The following is an 18092-nucleotide window of genomic DNA, read 5'->3' as shown; positions in this document are numbered from 1 at the left end:
ACTTCGAGAAGAAAGATAAATAGAGCTGGACAACCAGTCCTATCGGAGGGCAGAGTGGCAGAGTGGAACTGCCCATCAGAAGGGTCAGACAGCTCTTGGTTCCAACCCCAGGACCACGACTTTTCAGCTGATGGGCCCTGGAAAATTATGTGGCCCTGTGCGCCCTGGTCTTCTTCTCTGTGAAATGGGGATGATGTCCCTCTCATGGGGTTGTTTGGCACAGGGTAGGTATTTAACCTACCTTCCTCCCTCTAAACCTTCTCCCCAGTTCTATTCATACTCAGGAGAAATCAGTGACACTGGAGCACAGGAAGTTTTTTTTTTCATATCCTTTCTAACTTTCTCTTTTCCTCACACAGAAACCAAACCTCAAATACATGTCTTCTCCCCACCCTCATCCCACCCCCCACTCCTGCTGTGTCACCGCCGGATCACTAAGAGAACGCAGGAACCTCAAGGAGAACCAGCCTTCCTGCTCTGAGCTGGGCGGAGGCTCACAGGCGCAGCGTGGGCTGCCTGGCGGAGGACTCCCGCTGGAGTTACTATACACTGCCTCTCTGGGGAGGAGGAAGGAGCAGAGAGAAGGCCACAGGTGTTTTTCTGGGGTCTTCGCGAATTCCCCCCAACCAGGCCGGCGTCAGGTAGGTGACCTTGGTGCGGGCTCCTTGAGGAAACACCCAGGTCAAGGTGCAAGCCTGTTGCAGGCAGCAGGAGAAAGGGAGGGGACTGACTGGGTCGTAGGCTGTCATACTCTCGGTTAAAAGATTTTTAGCCCGAGGACTATCTCGAACTCATTCTATCTCAGTGAATGAGTCACTTACTGGAAACGGTGTAAATACAGGTGTAATACTGGCCTGCGGAACCCCTCACTGTCCCAGCGTGGAGGAAGACCAGCTCTTCCCACTCCAACTGTTGTATTCCTCTTTCAGAAAACTAAAGTTCAAGGGGGTTAAGCCATTTGCCTGAGGCCTCAGTCGAGGGACTGAGCAGGACCCAGAACCCGCTGTCAGGACTCCCAGTCCAGCTGGGTTGTGCGTCAGCCTCCTCCTACCTGCAAAAGACATGACTATCTCGGTGCCCACGCAGCTTTCGGAACGCGTCTCGGTCCTGACCTCATCATTCCCCTCCGGACCCCTCGCTTTCCTTCCCCCCACCCCGCCCCTCCAGCTCTGGGGCTGTACCCTCCACGCCTCTCTGGTCCTCTCAGGGTCTCGCAGAGCAGGTAGGATGAAGGGACGCAAGACAACTACATACCTAGGAGCACATCATGGGAAAAGGAAGGCTTTAGACACCGAAACTCGCCCCTGCAGAACCCCGCGGCCCCTCCTTGGAGAGAGGTGGAAAAGGGCGCTCGCTCGGGGGTCGGACGCCTCCAAGTCTCGGGCTGGGGGCGGAGCCTCCGTCGGGAGCGTGAGGGAGGGGCGGGGCGTGGATCTCCGGGAGGAATCAGGGGCCAGGGAGCGCGCCCGCCGGCGGGGGGCGCGGGGCGGCGGCAGGGACTCCGGAGGTGAGGCTGAGGCTGGGCGGGCGGCGCCACCGGAGGCGGAGGGGGCGGAGCTGCGCTCGCAGCTGCCACCCGGCCGCCGGGCCCAGGCAGAAGACACCGCCCGCGGCCGGGCACGGACCGCGCGCTCTCACTCTCCAAACAATGCTCCGAGGCGCCCGGCGGGGCGGCTGGCGGCTCAGAGACCAGCGGCGAGGCCGGGGGAGCGCGGCCCCGAGGTGAGCCCGCGGCGCCTTCTCCAAAGCCTGCCTCTTTTTGTTTGGCAAACGTGGCCGCAGAGGGAAGCTCCGGGGGAGCGCGGCGGTTACCGAGCGGGCGACCCCAGTCGGCGTCCCCCGGGGTGACAGGCAGCCGCTGGGGGAGGGTGGGGCGTCCGGACCGCGTGCGCCCCAGGTTGCGCCCGAGGTGGAGGCGCCGGTCCCGGAGGACCGGGGAGCCGGAGGGGTGTTTTCGATTCATTCGAGAACCGCGCTCTTTCGAACGGGGAAACTTTCCTCCGAGTTCCGGCAAGGGAACCGACTGTTCTGCTGGTCTCGCTGGTCTGGCTGCTGGGTTTGGGGCAGGAGACCGGAGCGCTTTGGGGATTGCTATTGTGGAGACTGCCTTTCCGCGGCCGCAGGATTGTCAAAGTAGCAGAGAGGGAGAGACCGCCCGCGCGCCTCGGACCAGGCCCCCGGGGGTGATGCTTTGGGGCCCCAAGTTAGTAGTTGCCTCTTAGGCAGCCCCGAGTTGGATGCCAGCCTGGGGGTCTCCAAGGGGAACGAGACGATGCCTTCTTCTTGAGCCGTGGCAGAGCCCTCTGAAAGGCTACTGTGGGCACGTTGTTAACCTTTGCTTGTGCTACCGCTTCCCCAGCCACACACACGCACACACACACACTCACACACACTCACACACACTTAGAAAATAGAACCTCTTCACTGAGAATGGAGGCAGGGCCGACTCTGTATATTTCTCTCAGGTGAAGCTCAGCCAGCAAGCACATGGCTTTGCAGAGCCGATAGCAAAGCCCAAAGGTCTAGGAGGGAGGAGTTTTGCAAGGCGTCCAGCCCAGAGTCAGGTTGGGAAGGCCCTATAGATCATTGGCCTGAACTGTCCTTAACAACCCCTTCCCCTTTTGAGCCGGAAATTTGACAGGAAGCACTGGGAAATTGTGCGGTTATTTCGCTATCATGGGGTCTTGTGGAACGCGGGTATCTTCCTTACTGGTTTAGACTAATGGGTCTAACCCACAGAAACCACATTCCTACTGCTAAGATTAGATTACATTGCACTGGAGAAGGAAAAAAGAAAATTAAAAGTTGAGTGAATATCATGACTTACCCTCTGTGTGTGCGGGGGGAGGGGGGAGGGGGGAGGTAAGGCTGTCACTTTCTCCTTTCTGCCGAGGCAACCTCTGTCAGTGGAGTGTTGAAATCCAGACAGACACTTTCATAAATAGTTCTCTTTTCTGGTGTTGCATTCATTTAATTGTAATACAGATAATTTTTTTAGATGAATATTTTCTGGAATTCTGTCACTTCAGGGTAAGGTGTGAGCAACTTTCGATGCAAGTATGAGGGGCATTTTGAGCCCAGAGATTTCATTTTATGGTTCTGGTCACCATTCTTCGGATTCTTTTTCCAGTGGGGGTGGGTGTGTGTCTGACAGCTTCGATCTTGCACATTTTAGCCACAAATCTGGTGCAGAAGTTTGCAGAGGCAAAGATATTTTATCATGACTTGGATCAGAAAGAATGCTGAGATCTTTTTCTAATCTTACACCGCTGCCTCCCACTGAAATGGAGGAATTTGCATAATTCTGGGGGCTACCTCCCCTCGGAGGCAAGGAATGTGGGCTGGAAAGGTGCCATTCCCAGGCTGTGGAGAGCTGGCACCGGCAGGCAGGCAGGGCTCCCGCTTTGTGAGTGCCACTTGAGTTTTCCACCATCTTTTACTTAAAACAAATTGGATATAATTCCAAGCACAGAACCTCTCTAGACAGAGAGGATCCTTTCTGGCTTGATGTAGTGATAGATTCTGTTTGCTGTGACTGAGAAACCAGTTTTAACAGGATGTGTAGTGAGTCAGCGATGGAGAGGAGCTCAGGGCTTTATTCTGTTCTCGTCTTCATTCTTTTTTCCTGAAAAACCTCTCCAGTGTCTGAGCAGTTGTGTGGTAGAAGTTGTACTCACCGTCAGAGAATTTCAGAGCTGAGGATGGGAGCAAGGAGAGTGCTCATGAACTGCTGAGGGGTTCTGGAAGCTTCCCGAACGTTGGTATCCAGAGCCTACCAAAAGTCCCAGGGCTGGAGTGGGCCATCTGCGGCACAGGAGGGGAACCTCCGGCACCAAGCAACCATGACAAGTGTGGGTCAGTTGCCTGTTGAGCAGGAGATGAGGCGTGGCTACCCCAAGTGGCTGCTTTGCGAATCTGTAGGATGCCCCCCCCAGTCCTCAGATAGCCCAGCCCTGTGAGGAGCTGCAGGAAGGAGCTGAGCGCACACAGAACCGATTCCCAAGCTCTCTCCTTCCATCCCACCTGGGGTGTGGGAGCCTCTGCCTGCAGTAGAAGAGGGGGGCCAGGAACCCCAGGAAAGGACCTTCTCCTCACCTCGGGGCAGTGGTATGGAGATTTGCCTTACTGAACACCAGAGCACCTCCTCCACTTTTTCCTCTCCCCACAATCTAGCAGCAGAGCCTAGAGCTCTCCGTGGCCTGGGATCGTAGGAGAAAGAAAAATCCTTGTTCCCCTCTGCTTGTTGAAGCTTAGTGACCTCTTCTGGGAACTTGGCAGGGAATGAACCTGCTACTCGGGTGTAGCAGGAGGAGGAGAACCCAACTTGCAATCATCTTGATGCATGAATCCTAACAACGGCCACAAACTAAAAGACAAATACTTGTCTTTTATTTCAGAGAGTTCATTTAGCTTAAAGATGATGCGGTGGGCTTCCTGGTTAACTTTGGAGGGAAAAGAGGCCAATATAGCTTCAGCGCTTGTTGAATAAGCACCCCTCTCTGTGAGTGTGGGAGACCAGAAAGAGAGCTCTTCCCACAGAGATTCTGGAATGATCTTTGGGGCTTCTGGCTCATTCCACCTGGTTAGTCCTGTTGACGGTATGGAGAGCATCAACCTCAGAGCCAGCTCTCATGGGAGGAAAGTGGAAAGCAGATCCCAGGGCCAAACCCTCCCTGTTTAATGAGAGTGTGTTCACTGTGGATTCTTCAGGACGATTTTCTCCTGAACGCTCTCCTTCTGAGGAAGTCAGTTCATTTAAATGAGGAAAGAATAGCCAAAGCAGCAAACAGATAATGGCGAGCAACTCAGTATAAAGAGTGAGGTGATGAGTGAGGTGATAATGAGGAGCTGCCAGCAAAGTTGGCTTCTTTTTCTAGAACCCCCAAACTCTCTGTGTCTGTGGCCAAGTCTTAGTTGATGTCGCTGCCTTTCTTTTCCCATCTGTAAAATGGGGATGACAGCTACCTGACGGATGTTATTCAGGTTAACTGGTTAAAATCTGCAACCCTTCGAGTTCCCCCTCGATGGTGAATTTACTGAGTGAATTCTGTGGTGCAAACTCTCAGCCTTCAGTTTTTACTGTCAGAGGCAACAAACTCTTTCAGCAAGCTCACTGCCTCCCCTTCAGGGACCTCGTAGGGAAAATAACTGTGATCATCTCTTCCTTCTGTTGTAGCCTAACCAGCCCTAGACCACAGGGCTGTTGTGACCATGAATCTCTCTCTCGGTTTCCCCCTGGCCCTGCAGCTCTGGCTGTATTGATCTCACTGAGCCCTGGATCGAATGAGGCATACTAAGAAAGGGGGGCCGGGAAGGGCGAATTCCCAAGATGCCAGACCTCCCGACAAAGGTCCCTGGGGGGCAGGCCGGCACCCCACCTCCCCCCTCGCTCACCACTTCTGTCTCCATATCCTCCCAAGTATGGGTTACAGTGCTGATTTCAGAGCCCAGGCCTGCCCCCCCACCACACATGGTTCTTGGTTAAAAATTGTGGCTTATCTTCCAGAAGCCACGATTTTTATCTGCTGTCCTACTTGGTAGTTCTTGTTTCTCTGGGGCAGAGTCCCAGGCTCGAGACCCCTAGCAGCAGGGGAGGCATGGGTCAGCCACAAGCTTCTCATCGCCAGCCCTGTGTGGTTGCTTCCCGTTAACTGCCCCCAAACCTCCAAGAGCTCAGGAGTTTAGGGGACTGAAGTATCTTTTACACTCTCTACTCATGCAACAGAGCTGTGTTTAGCTTTTACGGCTTTTCTAAGGCCACACCGCTAGAAAGGGATTAAGAGCCTCGTAACAAATGGGTGAGGGCCTCAGAATAAATAGAATATTCCTCTTTACCTCTTTCTCCTCCTTCCCCCCTGCTCCCCACTCTGCTCCCCAGTCACGTCATCAGACTCGAATTGATCATGCCCCCGTCCTCTGGCAGGGGGGATCTCTGATGAGGCAAGTGTTCTGCCTTTCCAGGAAGCCGCCCTGTGAGCCCCATCCGCCTCCCCTGAGCCCACTCCAGGGAGCCAGGCGCAAGATGAACCAGCACCCCGCCCACTGCTCAAGATGCACCAGACCATCCCAGTGAACCCCGAGAGCCCGAAAATGTCTGCGTGCAGCGACTTTGTGGAGCACATCTGGAAGCCTGGGTCCTGCAAAAACTGCTTCTGCCTGCGCACCGACCACCAGCCGGCACCTGGCCGCCCCCAGCCCCGAGCCGGCAGCCTGCCCCCTCCGCCTCGCCTGCCCCCCAGGCCCGAGAGCGGCCGTCCGGAAGATGAAGGCCTGAGCAGCTCGCCCTACTCCAAGCCCACCATTGCCGTGAAGCCCACCATGATGAGCTCCGACGCCTCCGATGGGTGGACAGAGGCTGGCGTGAGTGCCGACGTTGCGCAGGTGAGGCTGACTCAGCCCCGTGGTATTTTTGTGGTATTTTTACGAGGCTCCTGTTGTAACACCGGTGACTGGCGGGAAGCCAAGGAGGGCTGTCCCAGCAGGACTCCTGCAGGGTGGCTTCCTGTTGGCTCGCCCCAAAACTGCTCCTTCCCGACTACCGCCCCTCTTTTCTCTCTGCCCTCCTTTCTCTCTGTCCCTTTAGGCTGAGAACCATCAACGCAGTCCCCCCAAGTTCTTTTGAAGACTGTATCAGGGCACACCAGAACGAAGCTTTTTCTAAAAAGTTAAAAAAATTTTTTTAATTTAATGGATCATTTTAAATATATACAAAAGTAGCAAGAATTGCTTAACGAATCCCATGCATCCACCACCCTGCCACATGAGCTTGAACAATCATCAACTCATGACCAGTCTTGTTCCGTCTCTACCCCTGCCCCGACCTTCCCTTCCCCACCTGGGGTTTTAAAGCAAACCCCACATACTGCATCATGTCAGTACCTCTTTAAAAAATAAAGTCTTTATACAAAATATCATTATCACACTGAAAAATGTCAGCAGTAATTCCGTAATGTCATCCAATTCCCAGACAGTGTTCATATTTGCAATTTGGAAGCTTGGGTTTTTCCAGCTTTGATCTAGGATTACTAAAGACAGTTACATCCTTAGAGATTAGACCATTCTGCTCACCCCCAGGTGACCCTGACCAAGGTGTAATTATTTAAAGGGCACATGGAGCCCGCTGCCCTCTAGACATGTCTTCTGGGAATCTGCATTTCTGGGGCATATTCTAAAAACTTAACTAGTTTTCCTTAAAATATCATAGTGAGTGGGTCAGGAAGGGTGTGTGAGCGTGTGTGAAATCAGAGGTCAGTTTTAAATCAAGGGAGGCTTGACTAAGGTGAGCCATCTCCTGGGGCTGCATTCAGCTTCCTGTCCCCTTCAAAGCCGCTCCATTTTGCAGAAGCTGGTTACACCCATTCCCCAGGCCTTTCTCGATACCTTTGACCTTCACAGATGAAAACCAGGGACTCTTTCTGTTCTGAATCACCTTGGAAAGGAGCCAGAGGCCGACCCTGCCTTGAGGCTGCTTTAAAAGTGGGGACTAAAAAAAAAAAACAAAACAAAACTTCTCTTTGGGCGGCGCACTGGTTGGGAGTCCGCCTGCCGATGCAGGGGACACGGATTCGTGCCCCAGTCCGGGAGGATCCCATGTGCCGTGGAACGGCTGGGCCCGTGAACCATGGCCACTGGGCCTGCGCATCCGGAGCCTGTGCTCTGCAACGGGAGAGGCCACAACAGTGAGAGGCCTGCGTACCGCAAAAAAAAAAAAAAAAAAAGTGGGGATAGGGGAGACTAGAGGGGAAGGAGGAGGGGACAGTGATTTCAGTGATGGGAATGACCACCCCACATCGCTGTCTCTAGCTCGACTGGTCCCAGCCACTTATGCAACCTCGGCTGAGGTCACTGCCTGTAACTGGGAGAAGGAGCACTGCTCAGAGCGAAGCAAGGGAGCTGGGACCCAGCTCGGAAACCGGCCCTCACCCTGCTGCCCTCTGACCCCACCACCCACCCAAAGTGTTTTTTTTTTTTTCTTTTTTGTTTTTTTTTTGCAATACGCAGCCTCTCACTGTTGTGGCCTCTCCCGTTGCGGAGCACAGGCTCCGGACGCGCAGGCTCAGCGGCCATGGCTCACAGGCCCAGCCGCTCCGCGGCATGTGGGATCTTCCTGGACCGGGGCACGAACCGGTGTCCCCTGCATCAGCAGGCGGACTCTCAACCACTGCGCCACCAGGGAAGCCCCCCAAAGTGTTTTTAAAAGCTTTATGACTTTGTTTTCTTTGTGCTGTGACACTGTTATCAAAACACTAATGAACACAAAGCAAAAATTAAACAAAACCCCAAACTATTTCGAAGCCCTTGGGAGAACTTATCTCGTCCAGCAGTTTCGAGGGAGAAGGCAAAACGTTCTTCTTTGACATTTTTTCCCCTCTACCTCACAGACCTAAGCCAAAAGAATTACAGACGGGGGTGAGGAGTGCAGTGTACGGGAAGCCCCGTGGCTCCACGGGGCCCCAGCGATGACGAGAAGGCTGTGGGGAGGTCAGAGGGTAGGCGCGCTAGCCGCCTGCTTCACGGTGGCTTGGAAGACAGTTTACAGGGTCATGGCCCTGCCCTCTCACTTTCTCTCTCTTCCTTTTTTCTCTGACAAGGTCTAATGTAAGTCTTTTAACCTTGGGGCTGTGTAGGTCATCTGGAGACGAGCCCCCGGCAAGCTCCCCCTCCCGAAGCAGGAAGATGTGCCAGTAGTTTACCTGGGCAGCTTCCGAGGCGTCCAGAAGCCTGCTGGGCCCTTGGCCCCGGCAGACGGGGGGCACCCTCGCTGCCCCCCTGCCTATGCCATGGTCGGCCTGCACAGCCTAGAGCCCCGGGGGGAACGGAGTGTCGCCTTCCACCCAGTGAGCTTCCCCGATGAGAAGAAGCTTGGACGAGAAGATAAACCCACGATTCCCTACCAAGAGCTGACCTCCCCTCAGGAGAGCTTCCGCCAGAAACTGGCTGCCTTTGCTGAGATGACCTCTGGCTGCTACAAGGGCCCCAGGCCCTACCCCTCTGCACAGCCCCTGCGGGCATCCCTGCCCTCGGAGGATGACAGCGACCAAAGGTGCTCGCCCTCAGGGGACAGCGAAGGGGGAGAATACTGCTCCATCCTGGACTGCTGCCCTGGGAGCCCAGGTGGTCAGGACGCCTCACAGGCCGAGGACTCCGGGCGCAGACAGGGCTGCAGGGACTGCTCGCCGGCCTGCTGGGAGCAGGGGATGTGCGCGAAGCCAACCGAGGAGGAGAGGCGGGCTTTGAGCTTCCCCAGGGAGTGCCGCAGCCAGGGCCCGACAGAGAACCCACCCCGCCTGGGCCCCAAGAAGCAGTCCCTCACCTCAGAGGCCGCCAGCTCCTCGGATGGCCTCTCCTGCGGGAGTGCCAGTAGCCGCGCCAGCAGCCCCTTGGTCCCCCAGCACGAGAGCGATTCCTGCTCCCTTATGAAGGCACCTGGGCCGGGGAAGCAGCAGGACTCTGGCTGCCACGGGGTGGCCTCCAGCAGGTGCCTGGGGCTGACTGGGGAGCCCCAGGCCCCAGCCCACCCCGGGGAGACTGCACAGCCTGAACCCATCTATGCTGAGAGCACCAAGAGGAAGAAGGCTATTCCAGTGCCTTCCAGGCCACAGGCCAAGGCAGAACAGGCGGCAGCTGCCCAGGGCCAGGGCCAGGTGAGGATGGCTAACACCTGGGCTCAGAAAACAGCGTCTGGCTGGAGCCAGGACAGGGAAGGCCCAGAGGTGGCCCCCCAGGCGGCGGCCACCATCACAGTCATGGCGGCCCACCCAGAAGAAGACCACCGGACAATCTACCTGAGCAGCCCCGACTCCTCGGTGGCGGTGCAGTGGCCTCGCGGGCCCCTGAGCCAGGCCCCTGAGGCAGGCGAAGGAGAGCCTTCGGCTGGGCAGGGGCTCAGCTCTAGGGAGAGCCGCCATCATGGTGCCAGTGAGAGCACGCCCAAGGGGAGGCCTGCCATCCCTCCCAAGCTGTCCAAGAGTAGCCCCGGAGGGTCCCCGGCGTCCCCATCGGCCTCCCCCCAGTCCAACCTCAGCGAAGGCGACTCAGGTGTCACTGGGCCCCAGCCTCCGTCCAGGGGCCCCGCTGACCCTGCTTCCTCCTGCCGGGCCAACGGTGTCCCTGCCAGCGACTCTGCCAGGGGCCCTCCGCCCGCCACTGCCACGTCAGCCTTGGACCAGAGGCGGCCCCGGTACCAGACCGGTGCCTGGAGCCGCCAGTGCCGGATAGAGGAAGAGGAGGAGGTGGAGCAGGACTTTCTGAGCCAAAGCTGGGGGAGTGAGGGGGACAGTGGCCCCACGGACCCATGCAATTCCTCCACCTGGCACCGCCCCCGCCCCACAGACGGCTCCTCTGGGCAGAAGAGCAAAGCCGGGACCGGGATGAGCAAATCAGCCTCGTTTGCCTTTGAGTTCCCCAAGGACAAAAGTGGAAGCGAGGCATTCTCGCCTCCCCCTCCGCCTCCGAAGTCACGGTGAGTACAGTTGTGTGTGTGCGCGCGACTCCAGGGCTCATCTGGCAGGACCGAGGCCTCTTCCAGAAACCTTGGTCTTTGCCACCTGTACCGAAGCCATCAGGCCCAGGCTCAGAGTCCTAACTCCAGGCACCAGTGTCGGCCCAAAGGCCCTTGTGCCTTTGTGTAAATTTCTGTGACTTGGTGCTCAGCACACAAACCTACAAGCAGTGCCCTGCTTGGGACTGGCTATTCGGAAGGCATCTTTCCAAGAAGCACTGCCAAGCTGTCGCTCTCTCCTGGTGCCCGTCCTCTTATAATCTGGTACTCTTTTTTTTCTCTCCATCCCTCTGAAGTGTCTTCAGCAGGCTTTTCCCCCCAAATCCTGAAATTCCCCGTTTATTTAAACATGGAAAAGAAGGCTCCAGGAGGCTGTGCCACAGAATCTCAAGAGGCAAAGAGATGGGGAGGCCAAGGAGCAAGGGCTCCTAAATTGTGACCCTGATGGCCATTAGGCTTTGGAGCCAAAAGCAGAACAGTAGGAGGTACTGCACATGGTTTGGAACCCTCAGATGTGGGTTTTTAAAGAAAAAAATATATATATAGTTTCATGGTAGCATGCTGAAACTCAAAGCTTTCTCCACTGCTTCACTGCTCTCAAAGGCCCGAGTTTAAAGTCCAGTTTAAAGTCCCTCTCAAAGGCCTGAGAAAAATAAATGCCTTTTTTAAGGTATTGAGTTGTGCATGGAATTCAAATTCTGGGGGGTGAAAATGGCTCTCTATTAGAGCAGAACTGATTCCTATCAGAGAAAGGAACAACCTGTTGCTTTTCAAAAGCTGACAGCCTTTCCGAACAGACTTTTCTTCAGTCGGGTCATCTCTGCTGGTTTTGTTTTAGCTCAGGTGCCTCCAGGTTGATGTCAGAAGCGGGGAACTGACCGCAGGGGGAAGCGGCTGTGCCACTTGACTTTGAACATCAAAGCGTCACGGGCTGTGATGGGCTTTTTCTGGGACCACTACTTTGTTCTGGTATTGAGTTGGGCACCTGCTGTGCGGAGTAGACAGCCATCCTCCAGATCCTCGGGTGACCGCAGACTCTTGGGCTACAGTTTTCACTCCCTAAATGAATGAGGCAGCTCAGAAGAGCTCCCATTTATATGGCACTTACTATGGGCCAGGCAGGGAGCTAAGAGCCTTAGACATATTAACTCATCTGATGCTCAGAACAGCTCTAGGAAGTAGGAATTACCATCTACAGATGACGAAACAGAGATAGGAAGGAAGAGCTGAGGAACCTGCCAAGGTCACACAGCCATACTTGGCAGTCTGCTTCTAAAGTCTGTGCTTCTAAACACCTAGGGCACATCAGCCGGCTTAGGGAGCAGGCAGGGCATGCGAGTAAAACGTGGGCATTGTATCTGTCTGCCTCAGGCCTGGGAAGGTTGGTGGAAAGCACTGGCTCTGGAGTCAGAAAACCGAGTTCATGCTGTGCCTCTCTCACCTACAGGTTAAGTGATCTTACGCAAGCCACTCGCTGTGAACGAGCCTCCAAGTTATTGTCTGAAATGGGCTAATAACAACAATACATTTGTAGCACCTGTTGTTGAAAGGCTCAGGTGAGATGAGCAGAATCCAATGCAGAGATTAGTTATGTAGGCAAAAGCCGCCCCAAGCTGTCGACAGTGGCAGGGACACACACACCCTGTAGGAATGGGCCTGGCCCGATCCCAGGAACACCACCTGAGCCTTGGGGAAGGAACTAAAACTTTCTCGGGTGAGAATCATAATGTTTGGAGAAACCCCGGTCACCCATTGTAACAATGTGACTCAGGTAGAATGTTCGTTAGCATCTGGGTTGATTGAGATCAAGTTTGGGGGCCAGTTTGTTATGACAAAACCACTGGATTATATACAACTTAAACCAGGTGGTAATCTCAGTGGTTCTAGGTGCCACCTCTTAAAAAAAAGTTTTTATTTTCAGAACTTTGGGGAGAAAAATCTAGGAAATAAAATTAGCGTAAGGGAACACAGAAAAAAGAAAAGAGCATCTGGTACCATTTAAAATAAATCAAACTAGTATATATATATATTCATTTGAGGAAGATTTTTCAAGCATTACCAACATTCTCTTTTGAATCATCACATCTCTCCCATGAGGAGATAAGAGGGCAGGCTCAGGACCATAAATTGACGTTTATTTCTGGAACTCGGTACTGCACGTACTGAATTCCTTTGAGGAGGGTGTCAGGAACCCACAGCCTTCAAACCTAGCCGCATGATGGCACATCAGAGTATTGATGAGAATGAAGCCCACAGTTGATCCAGTACCGATACCAGCACCACATTGGTGACTATTGCAGGCTGATGTCAGTTTTCCAAGATGGAAAAATGCTGGAAGGTCTTTGAGTGACATCCCAGGTTAACTTAATTTCTTCACATGGGTCATCTGTTCAGTGGGTCCTGTTTCTAAGGATCAAGCTCACCTGTGAACAAAGATAACAGCTGTCACGATGTGTACTGTGTGCACTCACAGCTCTAGGGAAGGGGGCTGCTGCATGCAAGGCGGTGTTATCTTTACTAATGCTTACTTAAGCAGACCCACCTGCTTTCTTGGGCCATTATGGAAGAACAAAGAATCATTTGCTGACTTTCCTACGGTCCTGTTTTACAAAACTGACTCACTTGGAGGGAAAAAAAAATAGATGTTGAGAGTGGCTTGGCTTTCCTGTGGTCTTGTTTTGAATGGTTGGCAGTAGCTTATCTGTCTGCTTTGAGATATCATCCTCTGTAAACTCCCATTAGGGTTCCTGAGGAAACCCTTGCTGCAATGCCATGTAGGACGAAGGCTCTCAATACTCATTTAGTGCCTGAAAGCCATTTAGAGGTGTTTAAGTATATGCCCAGCCCTCTTCCCGGGCAGGTAAGGGTCCTGGGTCCTTCTTTACCTGCTGCTGCCAAGGCAACCTCCTACCTGTACAAGCTCACACCTACTCAGACTGACTGACCCCACTGAGTCTGGGTCACCCCTGCTCCAATGTACAGCAGAGTTGGAAGGTGAGGGTCAACAAATACTGCTGGTTAGAAAATGAAAACCTGCAGGAAGGAAGTGTGGACTTCTTAGTTTAAATGTCACGTTCAAGACTTAAGGCAGTTTAATGAGAGCAGCCAGTGCCTGGGGGAGTAATTAAGATGCGAAAAAATCAAATTTACTTCTGCCTTTTATTTCCTTGTGGATGCAAACTGCGTTTTAAATGACTTATGGCTTTTGAGTGACAAGGTCAGTTGAGGGAAAATCATCTGATTAGTGCAGAACAGGCATTTCACAAAGAAACCCCAAATTAGGCTGGTAGACCTGAACTCAGAGGTGGAATTAGAGGACAACAGGTGACTGAGAAATAAGACAGGTTTATAGGGTTTTAGTTTCCAAATGGTCTGGCCCCAGGTGAGACTAATCAAAAGAAAGAAACGGGGCTTCCCTGGTGGCGCAGTGGTTGAGAGTCCGCCTGCCGATGCAGGGGACGCGGGTTCGTGCCCCGGTCCGGGAAGATCCCACATGCCGCGGAGCGGCTGGGCCCGTGAGCCATGGCCGCTGAGCCTGCGCGTCCGGAGCCTGTGCTCCACAATGGGAGAGGCCACAACAGTGAGAGGCCCGCGTACCGCAAAAAAAAAAAAAAAAGAAACTTTTCCCCAAGAAAGCCAGGGATGACTTTGTTTTAAAGTTATCACTCATGCTTATTGTAATTTTAACCCAATAGTACTAAGTTCTCCTCCTCCTCTGCAGGGATTCTGGGGGCAGAGACTGAGTCTGTCCTGGACTTCCGTTCATTCCTAATTCCCCTCCCTCCCTCCCTCCCACATGGCTTCTCAGCAGACAGGTGGTGATGGTGTCAAAGATGGAGGTCTTTTCTGCACACAGAAGTGGCCACGTTGCTATCCAGAGGAACCAAAACAACTTCATTGTGTGATCTCTCAATCACATGATCTCTTAGCATGACCTTGAGGATGGGAGTCAGATGAGTGAGATGGGTCATTGTCTCCAGACCCCATATCCAATCTGATGAAACCTCCAAATGCTTTATTCTTGAAGCACTTTCTACTGTAGTGGATTACAATGGGATGGCAACAATTTACTAAGAAATCCCACAGTCTTCATGTACAACAGGTTTTTCTGGGTGGCATTCTGAAGATGACAGTTTGTATTAGAAAGCACTGTATGTGCTTCAAGAATCTTCTCTATGTTTAGCCTTTTTGACAAAACTGAAATAAGTCAGCTGGAGGTCGAGTCGGTCCAGGGGAGACTGAATACTGGGCATACTTCAGGGAGAGAAATTGCCCTCCACACGCCCCCCCCAACACACACACAGAGTTTGGCAAACAGAACAAAGCACATGTATCAACAATACAAGTTTATATCCTGCTCCATGCCAGAGGGAAATTACTAGCTGGCCTCTTCCCATGAGTTTGTGGGTAGAACCTGACATGGGACATCTAGTGATGCTGAAGCAGGGAGAAATCAAATTGATTCCCATCTTCCTATTCTGTAATTTTTTTTAAAAATCACTGATTTTCATATATATGAAATATTTACAATATTCTCTCCATTTTTGAGCAGGCATCCATGGTGAAGGTTAGGGATTAGAGATTCTTTATTTTATTCATCAGATATCTACTAATTGCCTACTTTCTGTTACACTTTGTGCAAGGTGCTAAAAAGCCAGTGACTGGGGTTCTGCCCCTTAAGGCCCCTGAGGGTTGAGTTGGTATGAATTAAATCAGCAGATGTGCAAAATGACCATGAAAGGTTCACTCCTGCTTTGATTGCTTTTGATGAGACTGTTTACCAGAGCATCTGGATTCTCACCAGATTCCTTGTTCTATTCAGTAAGGCCAAGGTAAGCTCAGCTTGGTGTCCAGGAGTAATGAAAAAATAGTCCTTCCTTTAAGGTCTTTTGACCTGATACAAGATCACACATAGTATAGCATATACATAACCATTTATTTTAAAAAAAAATCCAGATGCTCCTTGAAGGTGAAAAGCATGCTTAACCATCTGTAATTCCAAAATATCCTGTTTGATGCCTGGCACGTGTAGATGCTCAAGAAATTTTTATTCAATAAACAGTAGTAGGCAGAGGCCATACCCTGTTTATTTCATTATGGCCAAAAGCACCTAACTTTATGTTTTGCACATGAAGAAATATTGAAAAAGGAACAAGTAGCATCATTAAATACTTGTATCAAAGTATCTTTCTGATACCCAGGTTTCGGATTGCCCCAGCGCTCTTTTCTTGCCTCTGTTTTGGCAGTTAACGCAGTGTCTTGAACGAAACTGGATTCATATTCATATCTCTCTGAAAGCTTGTAAACTCTTGGGAGTACAGGAACTATGTTTTATACATTTTTCTTTGACTTTCCCATAGGATACCTTGGGACATAGTAGGTATTCAATAAAGGATTATTGAATTAGGGGGGGAAAAGGCCAGAGGGAACTACAGATCTTGGCCTTATTTTTCACTGGACACCCCATTATAATTCTGTGGCCAGCCTTGCTCAATAGAACATTGTCACTCTGAGTTAAAGAAACTGAAGTTAATAATTATTAATGCTTCAAGGTGGGCAAACACCATGAGGGCACAAAGCATCCTTTCATGGATTAATTACTCTCCAATGATTGTACATTTGCTCTTTTTTTTGTTTGTTTTTTTTAAAGCTGAGCAGGTGTGTGGAGCCCCGCCCTCTCTTGCCACAAGAATGTTCCTTTCAAGCAGTAATCACCTAAGGACTTTTTTTCCCCACCCATGAATTGCAAGGAATTCTAGGGTGTGGTTTAATTTCTCTGAGAATAGATTTTCCATGCTTTCCGAGCTGGGTTGGGAAACAAAAGCATGGGCCATATGATCAAGCCCCCTCTGCCCATCAAGTGATCAAAGGCACTTTGTTCCTAGAATAGCCAGCCTGCCTTTGAGGTGTGGAACTCACCAACTGGTGAGAAATTTTCTCTATTCGTAGTGCAAGAAATTTGTTGTTTGGCGATCATGAAAAGACTTGGGTTTCCCTCTATCAGGGTAGATAGACCAACTACAAAGAATCCTCAGTAGCCATTTCTGCAGATAACACTTTTCAGACTTTAAGACCAGAGTCTTCATCCTCTGTGCTAAAATCGCTCATAATTTCTTTCTATTGGCTTTTGGGCAGATCCCTAAAAATGCTAGGTATTAAGGGTGTTCGTGCAGTCCCCATACAGCTCTGTAAAATCCCCTGCTTCCACTAGCTTTTGTCTGATGCCCTGGACAGTTTATTCTCTGTACTTTTTTAACAGGCAGACTTATAAACAAGTGTTCTCCGCTTCGGGCAAAGGGGAAGTTTCAGATTAAAGACTACTTTAAAAAAATCCTTCCCTTTTTACTCAGATATTTCACTCTCCAGTTAATTTTAGTATCTGTCACTATCAAATGATCCCCCTGACTTCCTGTCAGTTTGGTTTTTAGCCATTTCGTGCCCATTTATGCACGTGCTATAAAAACTTTTCCTAGAGTTAAAACTTGTGTTTTAGGCCTATAATTGGCGGTGTGTGCACCGTATGTCCCTGAGTTGTAGAAACCCTCCAGAATGGCTCCTGACTTCAGGAGCTCTGTAGACAGTCAAAATGAGTGAAAATCCAGCCACCTTGGATAAAAACAAGAGTAGTTGAGGTAGGGCTTCCCTGGTGGCGCAGTGGTTGAGAGTCCGCCTGCCGATGCAGGGGACACGGGTTCGTGCCCCGGTCTGGGAAGATCCCACATGCCGCGGAGCGGCTGGGCCCGTGAGCCATGGCCGCTGGGCCTGCGCGTCCGGAGCCTGTGCTCCGCAACGGGAGAGGCCACAACAGTGAGAGGCCCGCGTACCGCAAAAAAAAAAAAAAAAAAGAGTAGTTGAGGTAAATTGATACATTAATTAGTAACAAGACCTTGAAGATCAGGAAGAAAGGGAAGAAGAGTCCTTGGAATTTTAAAATCAGTCGTAGTGAGGAGGTCACTTAAAATAATCCTTATGGGGCCTCCCTGGTGGCGCAAGTGGTTAAGAGTCCGCCTGCCAATGCAGGGGATACGGGTTCGTGCCCCGGTCCGGGAAGATCCCATATGCCGCGGAGCGGCTGGGCCCGTGAGCCATGGCCGCTGGGCCTGCGCATCCGGAGCCTGTGCTCCGCAATGGGAGAGACCTCAACAGTGAGAGGCCTGCATACCGCAAAAAAAAGAAAAAAAAAAAAAAAAAAAAAATAATCCTTATGGGCTTCCCTGGTGGCGCAGTGGTTGAGAGTCCGCCTGCTGATGTAGGGGACACGGGTTTGTGCCCCGGTCTGGGAAGATCCCACATGCCGCGGAGCGGCTGGACCCGTGAGCCATGGCCACTGAGACTGCACGTCCGGAGCCTGTGCTGCACAACGGGAGAGGCCACAACAGTGAGAGGCCCGCGTACCGCAAAAAAAAAAAAATAATAATAATAATAATAATCCTTATGAATGTGTGCAGATCAAAAGGAGGGTTTTGTGACTGCATATTCTTGCACCACAAGTTAGGTTGCATCCTCCACACCAGCTGCAATCAGTTGGAGTACCAGTCTGGAGCTCCTCATGGAAAACAGTGAGGCCACGTGCCCACCCTGCAGGAGAGCT

At 51.9% G+C, this 18092-nt stretch overlaps 2 protein-coding genes across 2 annotated transcripts in view; one reads left to right on the top strand and one right to left on the bottom strand.

The window, feature by feature from the left end:
- Positions 1-394: 394 nt before the first annotated feature.
- On the bottom strand, positions 395-1963 carry LOC132481180 (proline-rich protein 2-like). The gene is made up of 2 exons (XM_060085855.1): positions 1293-1963; positions 395-557 (listed from the first exon to the last, which is right to left on the bottom strand). Exons 1-2 carry the CDS (start codon positions 1961-1963, stop codon positions 395-397), a joined length of 834 nt encoding a protein of 277 aa, XP_059941838.1.
- Positions 1618-18092, top strand: part of PRAG1 (PEAK1 related, kinase-activating pseudokinase 1) — a 48842-nt gene continuing 32367 nt past the window's right edge. Inside the window, exons 1-3 of the mRNA XM_060085963.1 lie at positions 1618-1722; positions 5962-6381; positions 8628-10462. Coding sequence (XP_059941946.1) covers positions 6052-6381; positions 8628-10462 — 2165 coding nt within the window. The 5' untranslated portion in view covers positions 1618-1722; positions 5962-6051. The remainder of the gene's footprint in view (positions 1723-5961; positions 6382-8627; positions 10463-18092) is intronic.

This window comes from Mesoplodon densirostris, chromosome 20, assembly GCF_025265405.1.
Source record: "Mesoplodon densirostris isolate mMesDen1 chromosome 20, mMesDen1 primary haplotype, whole genome shotgun sequence".
Lineage (NCBI taxonomy): Eukaryota > Metazoa > Chordata > Mammalia > Artiodactyla > Ziphiidae > Mesoplodon > Mesoplodon densirostris.
This window is presented reverse-complemented; position numbering and strand designations above follow the sequence as displayed.

Bases quoted from the DNA above. Each gene is read 5' to 3' on its own strand.
- LOC132481180 (XM_060085855.1), bottom strand. From the start codon at position 1,963: ATGAATCGAAAACACCCCTCCGGCTCCCCGGTCCTCCGGGACCGGCGC. The intron at 558-1,292 runs GTGTCTAAAGCC...CCTCCTCCCCAG, and splicing joins TTCTGCAGGGGCGAGTTTCG to AGAGGCAGTGTATAGTAACT.